The following is a 13410-nucleotide window of genomic DNA, read 5'->3' on the forward strand; positions in this document are numbered from 1 at the left end:
AATTCTCCCAGTGTCCCCTCACCAGCCTGTATCATGGCTTGGGCTTCATCTCTGCGTTCAGCCTTTAGGTCGACCCACTGTCCAGTAGCGTCCAGGTATCTCATGGCGTGGATGGCTGGAGACATGGTGACCATGGTCTGCTCCGCACACCCCTTGGGAAGGGAGATGAGCTGGTCCACTCCATCCAGGCTTAGACAGTTCTCCACTGACTCTCCCATCACACCACCTACATGGGCGTGATGGGAGAGGTTTCCCTGTTATAGCAGTAAACTAGCCCTGGAGATTGGTCTGGAAAAACTGGTCAGGGAAAACTCATAGTCTGAAATAATATCTCATGGACCAAAATGTAAAAAATGTCAATGTAAATACATACAGGACTACAGACCCCACACAGTATATGTTCCATACTAGCAGAAAGTCTGACTAAAGTATTTATCCACCCTCCTTTCCTTTGACACTGATGTAGGTGTGAGATTCCAGTCCAGGGACAGCATTAGGAGGAGGTGGAATTTCAAGCTCGATTGACTTGGCAGCTGTGTGACATAGATAAGAAATGGAGAGACTGTTTTAACTCAATGGTCTGATGAGGCTTGTTTGCATAAATGTCACTTTTACTACAGGTTTCACATGTTTAGAAAGACAACATTACCTTTCCCATCAATGTTGTATTCATGTTGTATTGAGACCAGTTCCCCTTCCCCCTGTATAACAGAACAAAATGTGAGCGTTCATTCAGATTGTTTATACAATCTATACAGACATATACAGATGTAGGATCTTAATTTGAGCCAGATTGCTACAGCAGGAAAATTATCCTGCAGCAACAGGAAATGTGAATGAATATGTGAATTATAATGAATGGACATTTTTGTAGGGGTTGCAACTGTTTTTGTAAGGGAAAATCAAGACAGAAATGTCAAAGTGGAAAGCCTTTTAAAACCTATAGTATACTACACGTTTTAAATGTCCTGCATTGCAGGATAGTAATCCTGCAACAGGGTAATCAAATTAAGATCCTACATCTGTACTGTATCTTTTGTATTAATAATGGGAGAAAAACAGTGGTGTTCAGCACAATAAAGAAGTGAGAAGCACATGTAGCCTAATGTACACATGTATCATAGAGACATACCGAAGCACTACTGTATATTAGAGGGAGAGAGGTGATACAAGGGTGGTGTTCATACCGTAACTTTGAGGTCCTTCTTGATCTGGTCGCGAGCCGTCTTAGTGTAGGCGTCTACATGGATAGGGATGTTTCCTATGACCAGAGGAACCACGGTGAAGTAGACAGGGACAGCAGAGTTACCTGGTACTGTGACCACCTGTTTGTCCCCTCTGTCTCCCCCTGCACTGCACAGACCCTCCACCCACGCCAGCTCCACTGTCACCTTCACAGAGAGAAACACATATACATGGTAGTAGATGTAAGTATAGTAAAAATGTCTATCAAAGGAATCTACAGATGAAAAAGTCTGCAACTGCAGTTTATTTGTATAAATGGCTGTTGGGGGCATTTTGGACTCAAATATATTGTTTTGACATATATTGTTTTTACAACACTAGTTACCTCCATACAGTCAGTTCTGTAGTTGAACACCACAGCTTTCATCTGTAGCTGTTCATTTCTCTTCACAGAATAGGGAAGTCTGAGAGATACAAAGAAGTCCTGAAACACCACCAGAGGCTTGGGCTCTGCTATACAAAACCCTGAAGGGAGAATCAACACTAACATTAACCACTTGATGACTGTCCTCTGAAAGTCTGTTTGTGCTATCATGCAATGTTTTTGTCACTCGTTGTCATGGTTGGCTTGACAATGACAGCTAAAATTAGTTGAATTGAGCACAAATATATTTAGGACTAGGCTAGTGTAATGGTCTAAGGTTAGAAGGAAGAGGTGACCTGCCTTTTGTTTTAGAGATCCCCACTGCTTGAACCTCCCAGGTAGTGATGGAGTCAGGGACAGCAACACTGTGTCTGAAAATAATAACATACAACATGATGTCATTCCTAATATACTTGTTACACTATATTGGTCCCCAAGCTTTACCCAGTCAGTTCACATGGTCAGGGAAAACTCCTGGTCCCAGTCATGACTGTCCTGGTCTGTGTCCCAAATGGCACCCTATTCCCTATATGGTGCACTACTTTAGACCAGGGCCGGTAGTGCACTATATAGGGAATAGGGTATAATTTGTGACGTAGATGTTGCAGGTTACCATGTTACCTTACGAGACCAGAGGGCCCCACATCAACGATGCCCCACATCCAGGTCTGAGGGAAATAGGAGCGGAGGTGGACAGACACCTCATCTATGGCCTCTTCTTCCTCACCAATATCATCAGCCGCTAAACAGGAGGACAGGGAAGAGGACACATTTCAGCTCAATCAATACAAAATATGTGCATATACTGTAGTACAACTAATCTGAAAAAAGACAAAAGTATTGATTTATCTAAGAAGTTCTATATTAGTGGTTAGAAACTGGGTGGTTTGAGCCCTGAATGCTGATTGGCTTAAGTCGTGGTATATCAGACCGTATACACCGGGTATGACAAAACATTTATTTATATTGTTGTAATTACATTGGTAACCAGTTTATAATAGCAATAAGGCACTCGGAGGTTTGTGGTATATGGCCAATATACCATGACTAAGGGCTGTATCCGCGTTGTGTCGTGCATAAGAACAGCCCTTAGCCATGGTATATTGGCCATATACCACACCCCCTCGTGCCTTAAATGCACCACAAGAATCTGTAGCTTGTGAGATACTTCTGAGATGCTATTGACATTCCAACTACTAATATAATATTATAATACAATACTGTACTTTTTGCCAGGCTGTATGTGTTCCTTCTCTTTGTGATGTTGCTCCTCAGCATGGTGGCATCTCTGCAGCACTTGAGGAAGGCAGCGCGACACGGAGCAGACTTGTGGGTGGTTTTAGAATGACGACTCTCACAGGACAGACCTAGGCTGTTAAACCTGGCCCCATCGTGACAACACTTCTTCTCCACTGGCTCCTGGTACCTGTTGACTGCAGATAAGAACAATGTGTCTAGCTAATAAATGATATACATGTAATATGCTAAGGAAGACTTTTTCTGAAACATATCTGAACATATTGAAACTTATCCTCTGGAGCACTCTCCATATTCTATAACTAATAATACCTGATACGCTCACCATAAGAGTGAAACCAGCATGCTCAGAAGATGGAGGGAGAATAGGAGAGGTTACTGCTACACCTACTGATATCAGAGAAAGCCTGGTGATGGTTCAGGGCTCTCTTCGTCCTTCTACTTCTGTTTTTACAGGAGTAATCTGATTATCAGAGGACAAAAGAAAAATCATACAATATTGGGTGAAATAAACTCCATCAAGGAAAACAGCTGCAGTGGTGTGCTTTAACCAATCAGGAGCATGTGCTATTCCTTCAATATTATAATGAGTTAAATGTCTAAATGTAAATCGTACACTTCCTCACGTGACCCTCTGTATCTCCACAGTTGGTTATAAAGGCGAGCCCCGCGTCCTGTAACACAGACTGGTAGTTTCTGCCTCCTCCCATAGAACACGCCAGGTCATAGGAGTTCATGTAGGCAAACATCTAAAGAAGAAGATTACTTTATTGGTCCATTTACTGCATGAACAACAGAGATTTGTCTTTTGGATATCCCATTCTCCCTGGTAGACAAATACATACTGTCCTGTACATACAGTAGATACATATCAATACAGTACATACTGTCCTGTACATACAGTAGATACATATCAATACAGTACATACTGTCCTGTACATACAGTAGATACATATCAATACAGTACATACTGTCCTGTACATACAGTAGATACATATCAATACAGTACATACTGTCCTGTACATACAGTAGATACATATCAATAGAGCACATACTGTCCTGTACATACAGGGGATACATACACTATCGTTCAAAAGTCTGAGGTCACTTAGAAATGTTTCGTTTTTGAAAGAACATTTTAAAATAAAATAACATCAAATTGATTAATTAAAATAACATCAAATTGATCAGAAATACAGTGTAGACATTGTTAATGTTGTAAATGACTATTGTACCTGGAAACAGCAGATGTTTTATGGAATATCTACATAGGCCTACAGATGCCCATTATCAGCAACCATCACTCCTGTGTTCCAATGGCACGTTGTCTTAGCTAATCCAAGTTAATCATTTTAAAAGGCTAATTGATCATTAGAAAACCCTTTTGCAATTATGTTAGCACAGCTAAAAACTGTTGTTCTGATTAAAGAAGGAATAAAACTGGCCTTCTTTAAACTAGTTGAGTATCTGGAGCATTAGCATTTGTGGGTTCGATTACGGACTCAAAATAGCCAGAAACTTTCTTCTGAAACTCATCAGTCTAACTCACAGTCTAACTCATCAAACTCATACATTTAAACTGCGTTTTTCACAATTCCTGACATTTAATCCTAGTACAAATTACCTGTCTTAGGTCAGTTAGGATCACCACCTTATTATAATGATTTATTTCAGCTTTTATTTCTTTCATCACATTCCCAGTGGGTCAGAAGTTAACATACACTCAATTAGTATTTGGTAGCGTTGCCTTTAAATTGTTTAACTTGGGTCAAACGTTTAAGGGTAGCCTTCCACAAGCTTCCTACAATAAGTTGGGTGAATTTTGGCCCATTCCTCCTGACAGAGCTGGTGTGACTGAGTCAGGTTTGTAGGCCTCCTTGTTCACACACGCTTTTTCAGTTCTGCCCACCAATCTTCTATAGGATTGAGGTCAGGGCTCTGTGATGGCCACTCCAATACTTTGACTTTGTTGTCCTTAAGCTATTTTGCCACAACTTTGGAAGTATGCTTGGGGTCATTGTACATTTGGAAGACCCATTTGCGACCAAGCTTTAATTTCCTGACTGATGTCTTGAATTGTTGCTTCAATATATCCACATAATTTCCCCTCCTCATGATGCCATCTATTTTGTGAAGTGCACCAGTCCCTCCTGCAGCAAAGCACCCACACAACATGATGCTGCCACCCCCGTGCTTCACGGTTGGGATGGTGTTCTTCACCATGCAAGCCTCCCCCTTTTTCCTCCAAACATAGTGATGGTCATTATGGCCAAACAGTTATATTTTTGTTTCAACAGACCAGAGGACATTTCTCCAAAAAGTACGATCTTTGTCCCCATGTGCAGTTGCAAACCGTAGTCTGGCTTTTTTATGGCGGTTTTGGAGCAGTGGCTTCTTCCTTGCTGAGTGGCCTTTCAGGTTATGTTGATATAGGACTGTGGATATAGATACTTTTGTACCTGTTTCCTCCAGCATCTTCACAAGGTCCTTTGCTGTTGTTTTGGGATTGATTTGCACTTTTTCACCAAAGTACATTCATCTCTAGGAGACAGAACGCGTCTCCTTCCTGAGCGGTAAGACGGCTGCGTGGTCCCATGATGTTTATACTTGTGTACTATTGTTTGTACAGAGGAACGTGGTACCTTCAGGTGTTTGGAAATTGCTCCTAAGGATGAACCAGACTTGTGAAGGTCTACAAAAAAATTTTCTGAGGTCTTGGCTGATTTCTTTTGATTTTCCCATGATGTCAAGCAAAGAGGCACTGAGTTTGAAGGTAGGCCTTGAAATACATCCACAGGTACACCTCCAATTGACTCAAATGATGTCAATTAGCCTATCAGAAGCTTCTAAAGCCATGACATAATTTTCTGGAATTTTCCAAGCTGTTTAGAGGCACAGTCAACTTAGTGTATGTAAACTTCTGACCCACTGGAATTGTGATACAGTGAATTAATTATAAGCTAAATAATCTGACTCTAAACAATTGTTGGAAAAATTACTTGTGTCATGCACAAAGTAGATGTCCTAACCGATTTGCCAAAACTATAGTTGGTTAACAAGAAATTTGTGGAGTGGTTTAAAAACGGGCTTTAATGACTCCAACCTAAGTGTATGTATCGACTTCAACTGTAATGTATGTATCTATTCATGAAACCTGGTAAGTGTGTGACAGACAGAGGCTCTGTACCTTCTCAGGAGTGAGTTTGTTGTTCTTGTTGAGGATGTAGACAGCTGTATCTACAGCAGCCAGAGCTACCTTGTCTCCCTGGTCTGTACGGACCACCACAGTCACCAAGTCAGCTGGTTTATGCTCTTTAAATGGAAGGATCTCGATCTGAAAATACAACACCAAAGATAATATCACATTCTGCCTCCATGCAAATCTATACTGAACAAAAATATAACGCCCCAGGTAAAGTGCTGGTCCCATGTTTCATGAGCTAAGATCCCAGAAATGTACAAAAAGCTTACTTCCCTCATATTTTAAGCACAAATTTGTTTACATCCCTGTTAGTGAGCATTTCTCCTTCGACAAGATAATCCATTCACCTGACAGGTGTGGCATATCAAGGAGCTGGTTAAACAGCATGATCATTATACAGGTGCACCTTGTGCTGAGGACAATAAAAGACCTCTCTAAAATGTGCAGTTTTGTCACACAACACAATGCCACATATGTCTCAAGTTGAGGGAGCGTGCAATTGTGATGCTGGCTGCAGGAATGTCCACCAGAGCTTTTGCCAGAGAATTGAATGTTCATTTCTCTACCATAAGCTGCCTCCAACATAATTTTAGAGAATTTGGCAGTATGTCCAACCGGCCTCACAACAACAGACCACGTGCAACCACACCAGCCCAGGACCTCTACATCTGACTTCTTCACCTGTGGGATCATCTGAGACCAGCCATCTGGGCAGCTGATGAAACTGAGGAGTATTTATGTCTGTAATAAAGCCCTTTTGTGGAGAAAAACTCATTCTGGTTGGCTGGGCTGGCTCCTTAGTGGGTGGGCCTATGCCCTCCCAGACCCACCCACAGCTGCACCCCTACCCAGCCACGTGAAATCCATAGATTAGGTTCTAATGAATTTATTTCAGTTGAGTGATTTCCTTATGTGAACTGTAACTCAGTAAAATTGTTTAAATTGTTGCATGTTGCATTTATATTTCTGTTCAGTATATATCATTTTGATTGATCTTTATTAGTCAAGATGAAAACATACAATTTGCCTTCTTGATGCACAGCACTGACAAAAGAATAGAACCATAACTGTCTAAATGTAGTAAGAGTAGAAGTAGAATGGATGAAAAATTGCAGCATTTAGCTGGAGCTAAGCTACAGATAGCAATACTGGGTGATTTGAAAAGTCATAGTCAATCAATCAATAATATAATAATACTTTTAGCAAAAATGTTTACCTTTAATTTACAATCTGTAGAAACTTTGAGAATAGAAAGGTTCAGAACTTTAGTGAAGCATCACAGCGCAGTTTAAAAATATTTGGCATATAAAAATCCAATATGGATGGTGTTAAGAGATGGTTGGGAGGGGTTGAATGGAGCTAAAGGGTGGGACTAATAACAACAAGATAACAAATGTAAAATATACTGTGTATGTAAAATGTATATAGGTTCAGAACTTTTGTGAAACAGCACAGTTAAAAATATATGGCAAATATAAATCAAACTGGATGGACATCAGCAATTGTCACGATCGTGTGGAGAGACGGACCAAGGCGCAGCGGAATATGAATACATCTTCTTTTATTTGAACGACGAAGATGAACACGAAACGAAACACTTACACAAACTATACAAAACAACAAACGATCGTGAAGCTAAATAACGTAAGTGCACAGACAAGCAACAAAACGTTCTACATAGACAATTACCCACAAAATACCTAAAGCCTATGGCTACCTTAAATATGGCTCCCAATCAGAGACAACAATAACCAGCTGTCTCTGATTGAGAACCAAATCAGGCAACCATAGACTTTTCTAAACACCTACACTCAACCATAGACATAACTAGACACATACACTCAACACAAACCCATACACTAAACCCAACACCCCCTTTACCATATAAACACCCAAAACACAAACATACCCCATGTCACACCCTGACCTAACTAAAATAATAAAGAAAACAAAGAATACTAAGGCCAGGGCGTGACATAACCCCCCCCTTAAGGTGCGAACTCCGGGCGCACCAGCACATAGTCTAGGGGAGGGTCTGGGTGGGCGTCCGTCCACGGCGGCGGCTCCGGCACTGGTCGTGGTCCCCACCCCACCATAGTCACTACCCGCTTTCCTAAACCCACTGGAATAAGGGGCAGCACCGGACTAAGGGGCAGTACCGGACTAAGGGGCAGTACCGGACTAAGGGGCAGCACCAGGATAAGGGGCAGCACCAGGATAAGGGGCAGCACCAGGATAAGGGGCAGCACCAGGATAAGGGACAGCACCAGGATAAGGGGCAGTACCAGGATAAGGGGCAGCACCAGGCTGAGGAACGGATCCTGGCTGAACGGCTCTGGCGGATCCTGGCTGTACGGCTCATGGCTGGCTGACGGATCTGGCTGCTCATGGCTGGCTGACGGATCTGGCTGCTCATGGCTGGCTGACGGATCTGGCTGCTCATGGCTGGCTGACGGATCTGGCTGCTCATGGCTGGCTGACGGCTCTGGCTGCTCATGGCTGGCTGACGGCTCTGGACGCTCATGGCTGGCTGGCGGCTCTGGCAGATCCTGTCTGGTTGGCGGCTCTGGCAGATCCTGTCTGGTTGGCGGCTCTGGCAGATCCTGTCTGGTTGGCGGCTCTGGCAGATCCTGTCTGGTTGGCGGCTCTGGCAGATCCTGTCTGGTTGGCGGCTCTGGCAGATCCTGTCTGGTTGGCGGCTCTGGCAGATCCTGACTGACGGATGGCTCAGATGGCGCTGGGGAGACGGATGGCTCAGATGGCGCTGGGGAGACGGATGGCTCAGATGGCGCTGGGGAGACGGATGGCTCAGATGGCGCTGGGGAGACGGATGGCTCAGATGGCGCTGGGGAGACGGATGGCTCAGATGGCGCTGGGGAGACGGATGGCTCAGATGGCGCTGGGGAGACGGATGGCTCAGATGGCGCTGGGGAGACGGATGGCTCAGATGGCGCTGGGGAGACGGATGGCTCAGATGGCGCTGGGGAGACGGATGGCTCAGATGGCGCTGGGGAGACGGATGGCTCTGGCCGGCTGGGGGCACTGTAGGCCTGGTGCGTGGTGCCGGAACTGGTGGTACCGGGCTGGGGACACGCATCTCAGGGCTAGTGCGGGGAGCAGGAACAGGGCATACTGGACCCTGGAAACGCACATTAGGCCTAGTGCGTGGTGCCGGAACTGGTGGTACCGGGCTGGGGACACGCGTCTCAGGGCTCGTGCGGGGAGCAGCAACAGGACGCACAGGACTCTGGGGACACACAGGAGGCTTGGTGCGTGGTGTAGGCACTGGTGGTAATGGGCTGGAGACACGCACCATTGGACGAGTGCGTGGAGGAGGAACAGGGCTCTGGAGACACACTGGAAGCCTGGTGCGTGGTGTTGGCACTGGTGGAACAGGACTGGGGCGGGAAGGTGGCGCCGGAAATACCGGACCGTGCAGGCGTACTGGCTCCCTTGAGCACCGAGCCTGCCCAACCTTACCTGGTTGAATGCTCCCCGTCGCCCGACCAGTGCGGGGAGGTGGAATAACCCGCACTGGGCTATGTAGGCGAACCGGGGACACCATGCGTAAGGCTGGTGCCATGTAAGCCGGCCCGAGGAGATGTACTGGTGGCCAGATAGGTAGAGCCGGCTTCATGGCACTTGGCTCAATGCTCAATCTAGCCCTACCAGTGCGGGGAGGTGGAATAACCCGCACTGGGCTATGCACACGTACAGGAGACACCGTGCGCTCTACTGCGTAACACGGTGTCTGCCCGTACTCCCGCTCTCCACGGTTAGCCTGGGAAGTGGGCGCAGGTCTCCTACCTGCCCTCGGCCCACTACCTCCTAGCCCCCCCCCAAGAAATATTTGGGTAGTACTCACGGGCTTCCAGCCTTGCCTCCGTGCTGCCTCCTCATATCGCCGCCTCTCTGCTTTCGCTGCCTCCAGCTCAGCTTTGGGACGGCGATATTCTCCAGGTTGAGCCCAAGGTCCCTTTCCATCCAATATCTCCTCCCATGTCCAAGAATCCTTGATGCCTTGCTCCTGTTGCCGCTTGTCATGCTGCTTGATCCTTTGGTGGGTAATTCTGTCACGATCGTGTGGAGAGACGGACCAAGGCGCAGCGGAATATGAATACATCTTCTTTTATTTGAACGACGAAGATGAACACGAAACGAAACACTTACACAAACTATACAAAACAACAAACGATCGTGAAGCTAAATAACGTAAGTGCACAGACAAGCAACAAAACGTTCTACATAGACAATTACCCACAAAATACCTAAAGCCTATGGCTACCTTAAATATGGCTCCCAATCAGTGACAACAATAACCAGCTGTCTCTGATTGAGAACCAAATCAGGCAACCATAGACTTTTCTAAACACCTACACTCAACCATAGACATAACTAGACACATACACTCAACACAAACCCATACACTAAACCCAACACCCCCTTTACCATATAAACACCCAAAACACAAACATACCCCATGTCACACCCTGACCTAACTAAAATAATAAAGAAAACAAAGAATACTAAGGCCAGGGCGTGACAGCAATAGATGGGAGAGGTTGAGGGTAGAGGAAGGCAGGACTAAAAACAAACAAAATATAACTATTGTAAAATAGATTGTGTCCGTAAAATGTATATAGTATGTATAAGCTGGAAGTAGACGCCTAAGTGTTGTTGTCCATTAGTTTACTCCAATTAGGGGAGGGGTGGAAACGTTAGCGGAAAATCTTTTTTATTTGATTTGATTTAACCTTTGTTTAACTAACGGAAAATATATTTTTAAAATAAATATATATATATATATGTATGTGTATTTATGTATGTATGTACAGTGGGGAGAACAAGTATTTGATACACTGCCGATTTTGCAGGTTTTCCTACTTACAAAGCATGTAGAGGTCTGTAATTTTTATCATAGGTACACTTCAACTGTGAGAGACGAAATCTAAAACAAAAATCCAGAAAATCACATTGTATGATTTTTAAGTAATTAATTTGCATTTTATTACATGACATAAGTATTTGATCACCTACCAACCAGTAAGAATTCCGGCTCTCACAGACCTGTTAGTTTTTCTTTAAGAAGCCCTCCTGTTCTCCACTCATTACCTGTATTAACTGCACCTGTTTGAACTCGTTAGCTGTATAAAAGACACCTGTCCACACACTCAATCAAACAGACTCCAACCTCTCCACAATGGCCAAGACCAGAGAGCTGTGTAAGGACATCAGGGATAAAATTGTAGACCTGCACAAGGCTGGGATGGGCTACAGGACAATAGGCAAGCAGCTTGGTGAGAAGGCAACAACTGTTGGCGCAATTATTAGAAAATGGAAGAAGTTCAAGATGACGGTCAATCACCCTCGGTCTGGAGCTCCATGCAAGATCTCACCTCGTGGGGCATCAATGATCATGAGGAAGGTGAGGGATCAGCCCAGAACTACACAGCAGGACCTGGTCAATGACCTGAAGAGAGCTGGGACCACAGTCTCAAAGAAAACCATTAGTAACACACTACGCCATCATGGATTAAAATCCTGCAGCGCATGCAAGGTCCCCCTGCTCAAGCCAGCGCATGTCCAGGCCCGTCTGAAGTTTGCCAATGACCATCTGGATGATCCAGAGGAGGAATAGGAGAAGGTCGTGTGGTCTGATGAGACAAAAATAGAGCTTTTTGGTCTAAACTCCACTCGCCGTGTTTGGAGGAAGAAGGATGATGAGTACAACCCCAAGAACCCATCCCAACCGTGAAGCATGGAGGTGGAAACATCATTCTTTGGGGATGCTTTTCTGCAAAGGGGTCAGGACGAATGCACCGTATTGAGGGGAGGATGGATGGGGCCATGTATCGCAAGATCTTGGCCAACAACCTCCTTCCCTCAGTAAGAGCATTGAAGATGGGTCGTGGCTGGGTCTTCCAGCATGACAACGAAACGAAACACACAGCCAGGGCAACTAAGGAGTGGCTCCGTAAGAAGCATCTCAAGGTCCTGGAGTGGCCTAGCCAGTCTCCAGACCTGAACCCAATAGAAAATCTTTGGAGGGAGACGAAAGTCCGTATTGCCCAGCGACAGCCCCGAAACCTGAAGGATCTGGAGAAGGTCTGTATGGAGGAGTGGGCCAAAATCCCTGCTGCAGTGTGTGCAAACATGGTCAAGAACTACAGGAAACGTATGAGCTCTGTAATTGCAAACAAAGGTTTCTGTACCAAATATTAAGTTCTGCTTTTCTGATGTATCAAATACTTATGTCATGCAATAAAATGCAAATTAATTATTTAAAAATCACACAATGTGATTTTCTGGATTTTTGTTTTAGATTCCGTCTCTCACAGTTGAAGTGTACCTATGATAAAAATTACAGACCTCTACATGCTTTGTAAGTAGGAAAACCTGCAAAATCGGCAGTGTATCAAATACTTGTTCTCCCCACTGTATGTGTATGTGTATATGTATGTATATTTATATTTACAAAAAAATATATGGGGGATTGGAAATGATGCAGACAATTACATTGATGGAAACTACAATCTATCTCCAATATTAAAGCTGATCTGCCCTTAAATATGAATAATAATAATAAAACAAAGAGTAGAAGCAGAGAAACAAACAGCAACTACAGAACCTGTCCTTTGCAGATATCTTTGACATCCGCCCATACAGAGTCAGCCACTATGGTAGTCTTCTCTGGTGCCTGTGTGAAGTAGTAGGCCACCAGTCTGAAGGAGGGGACCAGGTCAAGACTGTAGGGCAGACTGAAGGTGGTCAGCTCAGTCCTCTGGACCCTGTTCATCTGGACCACTCTGCCCTTACTCAGGACCTGACACAGAATGGAAACAGAGGAGATAACACATCATTACTCTTCACTACAGATATTGAAATGATTCATTTCTCAACCCCCAACGTGTTTATATTCATGTTGGTTACAGACAATGACAAACCCAGTCTACTGTAGTGTCTGGAAACTTGAAGCTATGCACAGATAAAGTATGTTGCAGAAGTGGTAAATGGTCTCCATCCATTATTAGAATGGACTGATACTCCAGTATGTTACCATATAGTAGATGTAGGCTGGTCGTGGGGTGCCTGGTGGAGTGATGTCTCTGAGAGTGACTGTCATGGTTCCTCCAGGCTCCAGGGTGACATGTTCTATCTCTACACTCAGGTAGCTGTTCCCCTTAGACTGGACTGCTAACACTGTCATTTTGGCATCACCCACTATTACCTCCTCCTCCGCTCCCTCAGCAAACATCTGGAGAGAGAGGAACAGATAGTCAATATGACCTCACATCAAATAGTGACTGTGTCTCAAATTACACTATATTCCCTATTTAGTGCA

General features: G+C 44.5%; 1 protein-coding gene across 2 annotated transcripts in view; it reads right to left on the reverse strand.

Annotated features, from left to right (window-relative positions):
* The window catches only part of LOC139548871 (complement C4-like), a 32839-nt gene that overhangs the window by 16100 nt on the left and 3329 nt on the right, over positions 1–13410 (reverse strand). For both annotated transcript variants that reach the window (XM_071358784.1, XM_071358783.1), the window contains exons 12-24: positions 13126–13323; positions 12697–12891; positions 6054–6200; positions 3483–3615; positions 3258–3329; positions 2836–3042; positions 2231–2351; positions 1910–1980; positions 1571–1710; positions 1188–1391; positions 650–701; positions 449–533; positions 23–225 (exon numbers count right to left, since the gene is read on the reverse strand). In XM_071358784.1, coding sequence (XP_071214885.1) covers positions 23–225; positions 449–533; positions 650–701; positions 1188–1391; positions 1571–1710; positions 1910–1980; positions 2231–2351; positions 2836–3042; positions 3258–3329; positions 3483–3615; positions 6054–6200; positions 12697–12891; positions 13126–13323 — 1828 coding nt within the window. The remainder of the gene's footprint in view (positions 1–22; positions 226–448; positions 534–649; positions 702–1187; positions 1392–1570; positions 1711–1909; positions 1981–2230; positions 2352–2835; positions 3043–3257; positions 3330–3482; positions 3616–6053; positions 6201–12696; positions 12892–13125; positions 13324–13410) is intronic.

This window comes from Salvelinus alpinus, chromosome 22 (assembly GCF_045679555.1).
Source record: "Salvelinus alpinus chromosome 22, SLU_Salpinus.1, whole genome shotgun sequence".
Taxonomy (NCBI): domain Eukaryota; kingdom Metazoa; phylum Chordata; class Actinopteri; order Salmoniformes; family Salmonidae; genus Salvelinus; species Salvelinus alpinus.